This window comes from Netta rufina (assembly GCF_964035555.1).
Source record: "Netta rufina genome assembly, chromosome: 5".
Taxonomy (NCBI): domain Eukaryota; kingdom Metazoa; phylum Chordata; class Aves; order Anseriformes; family Anatidae; genus Netta; species Netta rufina.
The window spans coordinates 13676670-13688698 of record NC_140128.1 but is presented as its reverse complement, the minus strand read 5'-3'; the positions used below and the strand labels follow the sequence as shown (position 1 = coordinate 13688698).

Below are 12029 nucleotides of genomic sequence, written 5' to 3'. Positions count from 1 at the left end.
TTTTGTTTTAGATATTTTCTTGAAATTGGAGGCATTTCCACGGTGAGATCAGCCTGCTAGGAGACTACTAAGTAGAGGAATCAAGTGTTGGTAAGAGCACAAATAGGACATGAGCCTGAATTAAACCAGTATCTACCTAAAGTCTTTTAGAGTGTCTTTCTAGTGGGCAGAAAGAGATTTAATGCAGAGCAGAGCTCCAGGTGCCCGCTAAATACATATTATTTGGACTATAGCTTCTCAGACTAAAGAATTATTTGACAGACGAGTGAAACCATGAGGGCTTTTCTGAATCTCCTGTTTGTGTTGCCATCCCTTCAATTTTTACTTTTTTTTCTTTTTTTCAGCCCACAGAAAAGCTCTATCCTGTCTTATGTTTGTGTTCAGTGTGCTGTTGTCCAATTTTGGGGGTGTGACTGCACAGAAAAATGAAAAGGCGATGGGCAAGCCTGGCACAGTGAAGGTGGGGAACGCGGGTCGCAGGCCCTGCAGGAGTCCGAGCTGCATGCTCGTTTTCAGCAGGTGCTGTTACCCACCTGCCTTTACCACTGCTGGTACCGTTACCTCTGCCCTGTGGATTATGCTGATATTAAAGCGTTGTGTGCTACCTGCTCGCTGTGGTAAATTCATCGTGAGGTAGAACTGGCGCCCTCGGCGTCTGAGGCAGCGCGGCTGATCTGACAGCCGAGTAGGTCAGCGCTGGTTTTTCCCAGCACTGTGAAAATAAAATGTGTTTGATCCAGGAAGAGGATGGTGTAGGGAGGTGGGTAATAAACCCCAAGTCCTGACAGTATTCCTGGCTGGATCTGAGAGGAGAAGGTTGCCTGTCGGGTGGCATAGCAGAGGCCTGTGGCTGCCAGGGGTTGGCCCTGAGGTAAGAGCTGCTCGCCTCAGGCTGGTTTGGGCTGCTGTGCTCAGTGCTAATGGTCCGATCTTCTTGAGATATTTCTCAGCTGGATTAAATGAGCTGTTTCTCAGCAGAGCTGTAAGATTACAGGTAGTAAGAAAAGGGAAGATGCCCCCACTTGGCAGCAGGGATCACCCCAAGCAGCTCAGGCTGATTCCTGCTGAGGGCCAGGTTGACATTATCTGTCTCATTTGTAGGCATGATATCATAAGATCTCCCGTAGATTTCAATTAAGAGTCTGTTTTCCTTTGTGTCATATGGCATTACTCTGTAGGTCTGGATGCTTTTTATTTCCTTAGTTAAAATCGTACAGTGCCTTTGTACCAAAAATGCTTTGAATACTTTGGTTGTGTTGGACCAAGTTTCCTTTCCAAGCCTTGTATTTTTGGCCAGTGTTGCTACTAATTTCTTTCCCATTCAAATTGTTCAGAAGTCACTGGATCTAAGTGGATTTTTATATCTAGGATCTAATAGTGAAGTCTTCGATAATTTCTTACAACGAAAGCCTTGAGGTTTCGTTGTCAGAAATGATGAGACCTAAATGCAACGTTGGATTGACAGTACTCAGTTTTTTATTTTAGAGCTTTTTGTTCAGGCTTTGCATTGGTCTTGGAGACAGTAACTGCTAAGATTATTAAATAATAATAACTTTCTACTAAGTTGAAAGGTTTTGCTATCATTAGAAAGTCCTCATTTTGTGACAGACTGAGGTCAGATCTGGAGTTGAAAACCCGAAGGCTAACTAAGATCATGCATGCTGCTGAAGCTGCTAGATATGATCTGATTTCCTGGTAGATTGACGTAACTTTATTAGTGAATTCAAGGGTGTTGCTGTTTGGCTGCTTTTGTCACTTTTATTTCTGCTGCCAGGTGATAGTTGATAGGAATTTGGAGCCACTCAGTTAAACAGAAGCTGTCTCTGAGTATGACTCTGTTTCTGAATGAATGCTCATCTGAAATCATTCAGCTTTCAGAATAAGCTTTTTTTAAACTTCCAGAATAAGGTTTTTAGAAAAGATCATCTCATTACAACCCCACCTGCCAAGGGCCGGGACACCTCCCATCACACCAGGTTGCTCAAAGCCCCATCAGGCCTGGCCTTGAGCACTTCCTGGGATGGGGCACCCACACCTCCTCTGGGCAGCCTGTGCCAGGGCCTCACCACCCTCCGAGTAAAGAATTTTCTCCTTATATCTTATCTAAATCTTAATATTTTTTAGTTTAAAGCCATTACTCCTTGTCCTATAACTACACTCCCTGACGAAGAGTTCATCTGCTTTCTTGTAAGCTCCCCTTTAGGTACTGGAAGGCTGCAATGAGGTCTCCTCGGAGCCTTCCCTTCTCCAGGCTGAACGACCCCAACTCCCTCAGCCTGTCTTAACAGTGATGCCTGCATAATATTCTGCAAAAAAAAATCACTCCCCAGATGCAGTTAGTCACTGAAAGTGGAGCTCGTAGTTGACTTTGCTCTCAGTGACAGTGTGATATTGTGCAAACAGCCTTTAGGAGTCAGAGGAACGGTGCTGTTTTGGAGTGCGTGATTAAGGGCTTTGAATAGTAAAATTTACCTTTGTTTTCTTTGCAAGTTCATACCTCATTCACTTGCACATACCGTGATAATTTCTCCAGCAAGTGAGGTATGAACAAGTTCTGCATTCACTACATAACTCTGTTTTATGAGCAGCATGGTCAAAGTGAGGTGGGGCCCATCGGAGGAAACAGGGCATAGAACTGTAAGTAAAATGCTGTGGACTTTAATACTTCAATTAACAACATTGTTTGTAGTGTTTGGTTTTTTTTGCTACTGCTTTTCTGTGTTTCTCTGGATCATTATGGATCCTCTATTGCCCTTTGCTGGCAACAGTTAAATCTATAATCTCCAAATTCATAGGGTAACTGCTATCAGTTAATTATTACTTTCTCTTGGTCTGGTGATATAATAATTAATTCACCGGGGAAGAAGATGAGTGTGCAGACAGCCACCCTCCAAAAAGTCTGCATGCAGAGAGGAGCAGTTCAGCCTGTGATTTGAAAAGGAAAATTTAGCCAAATTTAGCGAAGAGCAACCTTGTAGGTTGGTTGTTTTTGTTTGCTTGGTTTTGAGGTGGAGGAGGGAACAGACAAATACTTGGTTTTGCCTGGGAGATGGAGTCCTTGTTTAGTAGGGAGGTTTTCAAGGAAGGTGGTCTTAATGGTCAGTAGTCCAGAAAACGTAGATTTGAGCTTCTTCTTTGACTTAGAGCCAAAAAAACCTGGCTCGAGGCTTGGTCTGCTGAGAGTTAACATTAAAAATGAGCAGCAATTTGCTGTTGTCCTGCTGGAGCTGCAACTCCCTGCAATAAGAGAGAGGTTCAGGAATATGCCCAAGTTGTTTGGAAAGTTGGAAGAAAAATAAAAGCAGGAGCTTAGAGGCTCTGCTGCTATATGTGGTAGGCTTTTCCATTAAATTATAATGTCACCACATTTGTATAGACGAAATAAAGGCAGCAAAGCAATCACACCTGGCACAGAATGCTCCCATTGCTTCAGTAAATTTAAAAAATAGAAACAGATTAAGGCAGAAAGCGGTGGGCAGCCCTTGTAGGGGAGGTGTCAGTGCTAACACACAGATAGTATTTATGTCTTCGTGCAGTAGTTGGTTCCATTTTCTGTAAGTTTGAATGTAAACTGAGCAGATCCAGGGATATCTTGCTGTAGATCATCTACCACAACATCCTGAGCTACAATTCCATGAAATGGGTGAACTCATCGACATTAAAAAATGATAGAAAGAGGAGATCTTGCTGTTCTTCCCACCCTCCTTCCTCGTCCTGTCATCACATCCTCCTGGCCATTTCCTCGCTTCTGTTCTCATTCTCACTGGATCTGCAATGAACTAACTTTAATTTACTAGTTCAGGTAGAGCAACAAATAGCAGCTTTCTGAAACCATTTAGGAACCGGTAAAAGTCAGCATATAACCACTCTTGTCTGTGACGTGCCTGTAATGCTGGAATTTATCGAGCTGCCAGTTCTTGTGTATAGCTATGGAAGCTGCGGCACGGTCTTCTGTAATAAAGTTTTCAATCTTTGCCTGCTTACCTCTTGATTTCATTCATTTACTTCTTCATCCTGAAGGCAATAGATCTTTGAAAGGCTTAATACTGGGCTTGTGTGTTGAATTGGTTGTGTGGAAGAGTTGACTTGAAGGTGAAGTACTTTATACCTCTTGAGGAACCAGACGGAGGCATTTTAAAGCTGTAAGAGAGAACAGATTTTTGCAATAGCACTTCCAGTTTATCTAGTACCTTAGTACTTCAGCAATAAGTACTCCTAGCAATGTTTTGTAATTTTGCTTGCCTCTTACGCTTAGAATTTGTGCACCTGAATAAACCAAAGTAGGTTTGAAATTAAAGCATGGGGTAGATTCTCCAATTACAATGTTGTTGGACATAGAGATTAAAAATACAGGAATATTATGAATGGTGAGTGGCCATAAAATCTCTGAAATCTCTTTTCTCATCTGAAATGACAGACTGTGGTTGAATGAGCATAACTTCCTATCTTATAAAATCACTCTAATATAGAAAATGTCTTACCTGGACTGTTGAATTGTCTTGCAGGTGGATTCACCGATGAACTTGAGGAACCCGCATGATTTGGTAATACTAATGAGACAAGAAACAACAGTTAACTACCTCAAAGAACTGGAGGTAAAACAAAACTTTAAGTACTTACAAATTGCCAGAGGTACAGCATTTATTTCATAGTTTTAGTGATAGGTCTAGACAGGGAACAAATGTTAATGCTGGCATAGTTCTGCTTAACCAAAAGGATAAAGAATTATTCAGAATTCAGGATTTTGGGGCCACCCAGAGCAAGTTGTCCAGTACTGTGTCCAGGTGGCTTTTGAAGATCTTCAAGGAGGGAGACTCCATGACCCCTCTGGGCAACCTATACCAGTGCAAGTTTAAATATGATGAGGATGGGCACACAAATAGCTCTCAGCCTTTCTTTTGGCCACACATTCACTCCTCTTTCTCTTGTGCCAGATTTCATTTTGTCAGATTAGTGTAAGTAGCTAACTGAGAAGTTAACACCAGAAATAACTTCAGGTAAATAAGAGAGGAGTACTGGAACAAAAAAGCAGGAATGCCCCATATGTGATTATGTTTGGCTGATCTTTCTCATTGAGGTGTACTTATTTTTGTGGTAGTGGGCATTTTAGCTACTGTGAAAGAATAATTATAAGCTCCTTGGGACATGGTTTGTGGTTTGTAAATGACTAATATACAATTTGTGGCATACCAATGACTTTCAGCAGAAATAAATTATTTTAAGATCTCGCACAAGATGCTATTACTGCATATATCTCAAGTGTTGCATAATAGTGTGTTATCAAATACATGTGGCTTTAAAAATGCAAATTTTCTCTTTTCACACATACAAATCCTTCTGATATTTAATGCGTTTTCAGTTTGCAGATCTAGGTGAGAATTAAATATAGCATCATGTCCTAGGATAGATGATTAGTCCATTGACTACTCATAATAATGTTCTTTCTGGGGTGGAGAGTAGCCCCAAAGGCATGTCATAAGCTTACATAACAAAAATTGTTCTCCATCTCAATTCTTGTTGGCCTGCTGCCTCAGTTAGAGTTTGCATGCTGAATGGTTAACAGTTCATTTTGTTTGCAGCCTCTGATACTAATTTTGTGATGTCCTAAAGTGGAGAAAAAGGGTTTAAATATGAAAAGTTGGTTTATTGTTAACTACTATTTCTCCTTTTTCTGAATGGCCACCAATGAAATGGGAATTTTATAAGCCTTCTTTTTAGCTACAGCAAGAGAAATAAAGGCCTGTTCATGTTGTATTATCTCTGCTGAAAGTATTCGTCTTCCATCTAAAACAAAAAATGTCCTACAGATATTATAAAATACCAGGAAAGACTCCCAGGAACGTTAAGAGAAAAAATCACATTTTCTTCGAATTGACTTTGTTTTAAGGAAATAACTGGATTGTTCAACTGCAAGTTACTTTGCTTTCATCAGTATACGTTTTTCTGTTTCCTTTTTTTTTTTTTCTATTCCTACAGAAACGGTTAGTTGCTCAAAAGATTCATATAGAGGAAAATGAGGACAGAGACACAGGGCTGGAACAACGGCACAATAAAGAGGACCCAGACTGCATTAAAGCAAAGGTGCCCTTGGGGGACCTAGATCTATATGATGGCACGTACATCACCTTAGAGAGCAAAGATATCCGGTAATAAGATGCTTTATATTTTAAGATCTTTACCTGAATGGAAAAAAAAATCTCTTACTGCAATTAAAAAGAAAAACACTGTCACGTGACTATTCTTTTAGAGAGTAGTTTTATTTTATGTTAACATGAACTAACATTGAAAAAACATCTGTCCCTAATTACAAAGGGGTACCACTCAGAACTACGGTCTCCTCCCAAAACTCAGCCATGTTACTTGTTGAGACTACCCTAAGACTTCTCATTTTTTCCACCAGACTCCCTGTCGGTACTGCCAATGTAACTCTGTAGTGATAGGAGCACACGTGAATTAAACTGAAGCCTTTCATGCAGAAGGGGATCAAATTTCCTTGAGTGCTTTGGGTTTTGTTGAGCTAGATATACTTCTTGTGGTGGGAACTCCCTTGACTTAATTTTTAATGAAATTCTGTTTATGACCAAGATGTTACACCTCCTGGTCAAATTCTATCCCATGCATTTAGCAAATAAAGGATGTGTAGAAGTCTGACATTCAGCTTCACTGGTAATTCATCTTCAGGGATGACTGTTTTGTTTTTATTTTTTGAACATAATCAGATGAGTATGGGAGGTGGAAAAAGGTTAATTTTATCCTCAGATACCTTCATTTGGGCTTCTAACTACTTTGTTGTTGTGTAGTTGTGGGGATTTTTTGTTTTGTTTCGGGGGGGAGGGGGTCCAGTTGAGCCTTCTAGTCTGCATGTGTTGTTATTTGGTGAGCATATAAATCATTAATCATCCTATAGATACAGTAGGTTGATGGTGATGCATTTGGAGGCTATCCAAGTGTTGATATCTTTTTAAAAGCAGATAGCAATTCATGTACTTTATAGTGGGTGACATCTTTAGACAATTGAAATCTGGGGAGGCATCAGAAATGGTGTTATGTACTCAAACACAGAGGCTTTGTAACAGTCAAATCAGAATATTGTGTCTGTCAACTACAATATTGTGTTTTCAGGACTATAATAGTATATTAATCTGGAGTCAACTATGTTGTGTTATGTTCTCAGCCCTGAAGACTATATAGACACAAAGTCTCCAGTGCCTCCAGACCTGCAGCAGCCAGACTGTACAAAAGTTCTAGATCTTCCATACAGCATTCATGCTTTTCAGCACTTACGGGTAAGTGAGCAAATGGAAGTATGTTATTTTATTTTTTTCCCTATCAGGAAGAGGAACAGAAAACTCCTACTGGCAGTTCCCAGTCAAGGTTGAAAGATAATGTAATTTTTTTGAGACTGTCTCAGACTTTGAACCACAATTTTACCCTGCTTGAAGAACCTGCGTGTAAAGTTCATCTCTTTAGAATGGTTACAGAAGCATGGTGCAGAAATTGCTGCTGTTAACAATATTATATGAATACATTTTCAAATGCAGACCCAGCTTTCTTGATATTTATTTTATTACAAGTCTTGAAAACAGTTTTTCATCTACAAATAAGGATTTTCTTATGAAAAAAATGGAAACAGAAGTTTTCTAGTTCTATTCTTGGGTTTGTGTGTAATTTGGAAACAAGTACCTTTTTTGTTCAGACGAGAAGAAAGGAGAGAAAAGCGAGTAATTCCATAGCATGTAACGTGACAAGTGAGAGTTAAGTGCCTCAGTGGTCATTAGTGAAATCAGTAGTTACCAAATGTGCGAAGTTACCAGGAGATGGTACGTAGCCTGTAGCATTCCTCAAGCAGTGGGTGCTTTTAGAAGAAATGATGCTAATGACCGCTCAAGTGTTTGCCTCTCCGTAATAATATGTATTATTCATATGTCAAAAATGTAATATCCTGTCAAGTTTTGAAGATCTTGATGTGACAGGATGATAGGAATACAAAATAATCAAACTGTAAATTTTCCTGGAAGTCATGTTCTTGTTCTCTCACGTTCTCTAGTTTTTAAAGTAAATACCTATCTTCAACTTTTATTTTAGGGAGTCCAAGAAAGAGTCAATCTTTCTGCGCCCCTGTTACCTAAAGAAGATCCCATCTTCACATACTTGTCGCGGAGGCTGGGAAGAAGTATAGAAGAAATAGGACATCGTATTTATGATGGACTAATGAAGGTAAGAAACTGCAAACATATTGTACGCTCAAAAAGAGTGCTAAAAAGGTCTCAGAATATCAGATATGCCTAGTACATGCAGTCAGATCCAGTACTAGTTTTGCGCATATATTTCAGTTTTACATTTCAGTTACAAACGACAGAGTAAAAACATTTTCTGCTAGGTAAGCAGAAGCAGGTGAAAGCTTCAGCAAATCCAGTAAGTAGATACTTACTGTCATCTTTATTGACCACATCTATTTTTGTGGTCTATCAAGCCAAGTGTGTTACTCTGTCAAAGTAATAAGAGCTTTTAAACAAAAATGTGAGTACTTAAAGAACAAATGTTAGTACTGCAATGTCTTAAATGTAGTACTGAAATGTCTGAAATTTTAAAATGTCTTCCTGTAAAATATAGAAACTGTTTCAACTCAAGCTGTCTGTCCCTTCATATTTCATCTCACTTAGAATTTTTACCTGTATGAAAGGCAGAAGTTCTGTTTCTTTCATACGCTTACGTGCTGATTCATTCCTCCTGAAGATTCACAACTATTGCCAAATGACAGCTTCCCAGAGGAAAAGGATAACTTAGAGTTATCAGTGCTCAGTTTTCTATCCCATAGTAATTAAAGCCCTGAATAAACTTTCAGTTCATGTCTTAGTTGATTATATAGTCCGTGCATTTCTCTTTACTGCAGAACTCTTCTTCCTGGGTACTTTATAATATGGCTTCTTTTTACTGGCGAATAAAAAATGAACCATACCAAGTAGTTGAATGTGCCATGCGTGCCCTTCATTTTTCTTCAAGGTGAGAATTGCTGACAGATTTCTTTTCAGATTGTTTTTCTAGTTATCATAATTACTAAAAAAGTTTTAATTTTTAGGAAATAAAAAAAAAAAAAAAAGTAACAAGAATTTAACTTGTTCTTATTTTTTATATGCTAAATGAGGCATATATGTAATTTAGACACCTGATTCTTCTTTCAAATTGCATATTTAATATGTGACTGAAGAATGAGTGTGTTCTTCTGCGTGATTCTTATACAGCCTAACCTTCTTTTAATCTTTCCTTCTTTTTCTTCTTTCCTTTTTTTTGGTTTTGTTTTTTGTTTGTTTGTTTCTAGGCAAAATAAAGATATTGCACTGGTAAATTTGGCAAATATTCTGCACCGAGCTCACTTCTCTGCAGATGCAGCTATTGTGGTCCACGCAGCTCTGGATTACAGCGACTTCTTTACCAGCTACTACACTTTGGGAAATATATATGCAGTAAATATTATCTTTATTTTTCAAGAGTCATAGAAAATCAAATAATACTTAATCTTTCTGTCTTGACTTTAGTCTTCTACAGTGTATCTTGTGTTCCACATGCATTACAGACTTAATGTTTAAGGTTCCATCAAAATATTTTCATCCTACAGCCTCCCTTTAACAAATACAGTGGCTTGGGTTTCTGCAAAGACAGGCTGCTTGTTAGCACAGGTTAAAATCTGAGTCAATGACTTCTTTAAAAATAATTTTTATAAAGATAAAATATTACAGAACAATGGCTAATTCTTTTTCTCTTCATCATTCTTTAGATGCTTGGGGAATACAACCACTCAGTCCTGTGTTATGATCATGCTCTACAGGCCAAGCCAGGTTTTGAGCAAGCTGTGAAAAGGAAGCATGCTGTCTTATGTCAGCAAAAACTTGAGCAAAAACTGGAAGCTCAACATAGGTAACAAAAGAAGCACCCTAGTGGAAGTTCATGCAATCTCAATTTATTGCTCTGCTGCAGCGTTTCTTTACATTTCAAATAGAATAACAATGTTTTTTCATTTATACATTTCTTTGTCTATTTGCTGAAGTTAATAAGAATAAAGTATTAAAGTATTTATAAGAACACTTCAAGCAATCCAGAACAAAACTGAAAACATACAACATTATAGGAAAAAATATATTTTGAAAAGCGTTAAAAGTAAATTTTTTCTACTGTTAAATTTTCAAGATCACTTCAGCGAACCTTGAATGAATTGAAGGAATACCAGAAGCAGCATGACCATTACCTTAGGCAACAAGATGTTTTAGACAAGTACAAGCTTATCCAGGAGGAGCAAATCCTGAGGAACATCATTCATGAGACACAGATGGCTAAAGAAGCTCAATTAGGTACAACTTCTTAGAGTTAATCTCTATTATAACAATGAAGAATTGCATGCATTCAGATTAATGTCAGGGCATAATTTATTTGTATATTTTGATGGCCTTTAGTGACTGCTCTGTTTCACCTGTTAAACCAGTGATTATGACCTATTCTTGAGCAGATGTTTTTTGAGTCCTTTAAAAGATGAAATTTTTGAGCTGTTTTTAAAAGAAATGGTAGAGGTTGAAGGTGGGTTTTTCTGTTTTGTGCTTTTTGACTGTATACTCTTCTCCTCTTCTTGAAAACTTCATTTACATTGTAGAGGAACGTGTTTTGTGCTCCGCAGGGAACCATCAGATTTGTAGACTGGGCAACCAGCAGCATAGCTTGCACTGCCAGTGGGACCAGCCTGTTCGCTATCACCGTGGAGACATTTTTGAAAATGTGGAATATGTTCAGGTTTGTGCATAAATTGATACCGCTGTTCTAAACTGCAGTTCTTATTTTGTTCTATTTTTTCTTTTGAGAGGTTTAACAAAGGGAGGTACCTTTGGGGTGTCATAGTGAAAAATAGCTTAGTCCCCTTTGAGGAGTTGAAAGTATTAAATGTTAGTTTCTTTTGCTAGTAATACAAGCTGAGATCAATGGTGGATTATAGAAATGTAGAGTTTTTATTAAATGAGGCTTTGGTTTACTTAGAAAAGAGAACTGTTAGAGTTATTTAAATTTAAATGTGTTATTTTTTCCCAAGTCTTAGTGTTGTGTGAGGTACTAGCCATTTCTATAGTCCTCTTTGCTTTTTCAGCCTGCATAGAACAGACAGCCATTTATTTCTAGGAAATACAAAAATTCCTAACTTGAGGAATTACAGCTGTCACTTAAATTGTACTACATTTCAGGGATGCTAGTAGGAGGATAACAAGTTGAATTTTCCAATTCATTATCCCATCAAAGAGGACAGGAAAAGTATTAGTTAATGAAGAGGCAAAGATTTCTAGGTTTTCGATTCAAGTGTACAAGTGGTATGTGGAACGAGAATTACTCTGTATTGGAATGTACTTTCCATCAAAATAGTTCAAAAATGCGTTTAATATTGTATTAATCACTTGTCTCTACAGCCTCAGTGAATTGAAATTTCTTTTGTTTATTATGCTATCAGTATGACTCCAACTATGTAGCTGTTGCATATTCCTTTGAATTTATATTTTTTTCCTGCCAGAAGGAGCACAAAGCTGCAGTACAGAATTAACAGATAGAAGAGTAGAGCTCATTTGTGGTGAATCTAGTGAGTGCTTTTTGCAGCACTAAAATGATGCGTTAGCCTGCTTTCATGAGCATTTGCTAATTGTGTATCTTGAACTAGACAGTGCACCAAGGAAATTTGATAGAGGAATAATGAGAAGTGCTGGAAGCAGAGTGTGTGCTAACACTGAAAACCCAGAACAAAAGCTAGCCAAGCATCCCTGCTGATGTGTTAGAACTACAGATAAAGATTTTCCTTTAATGTATTGTGTAATGTGGAATGTGTTCTGGAGCTTCTTCTTAACTAACTTAAGAAAACAGGAATAATTATTTTTTATTATGCTATGTTTTCTTCTTGGATGTTCTTCCTATTCAGGTTATTAAGGTAGATTTGAAGCCATTAATCTTGGTAGCTCTGACCTGAACTAGAGATACGTGGTCTGGTCTATATATGTACATATAGCTTG

At 38.1% G+C, this 12029-nt stretch overlaps 1 protein-coding gene across 1 annotated transcript in view; it reads left to right on the top strand.

Annotated features, from left to right (window-relative positions):
* The window catches only part of TTC17 (tetratricopeptide repeat domain 17), a 54997-nt gene that overhangs the window by 8512 nt on the left and 34456 nt on the right, over positions 1–12029 (top strand). Inside the window, 9 exon segments of the mRNA XM_084287081.1 lie at positions 4506–4595; positions 5977–6146; positions 7175–7286; positions 8086–8217; positions 8894–9003; positions 9320–9464; positions 9776–9915; positions 10186–10346; positions 10667–10779. Coding sequence (XP_084143207.1) covers positions 4506–4595; positions 5977–6146; positions 7175–7286; positions 8086–8217; positions 8894–9003; positions 9320–9464; positions 9776–9915; positions 10186–10346; positions 10667–10779 — 1173 coding nt within the window.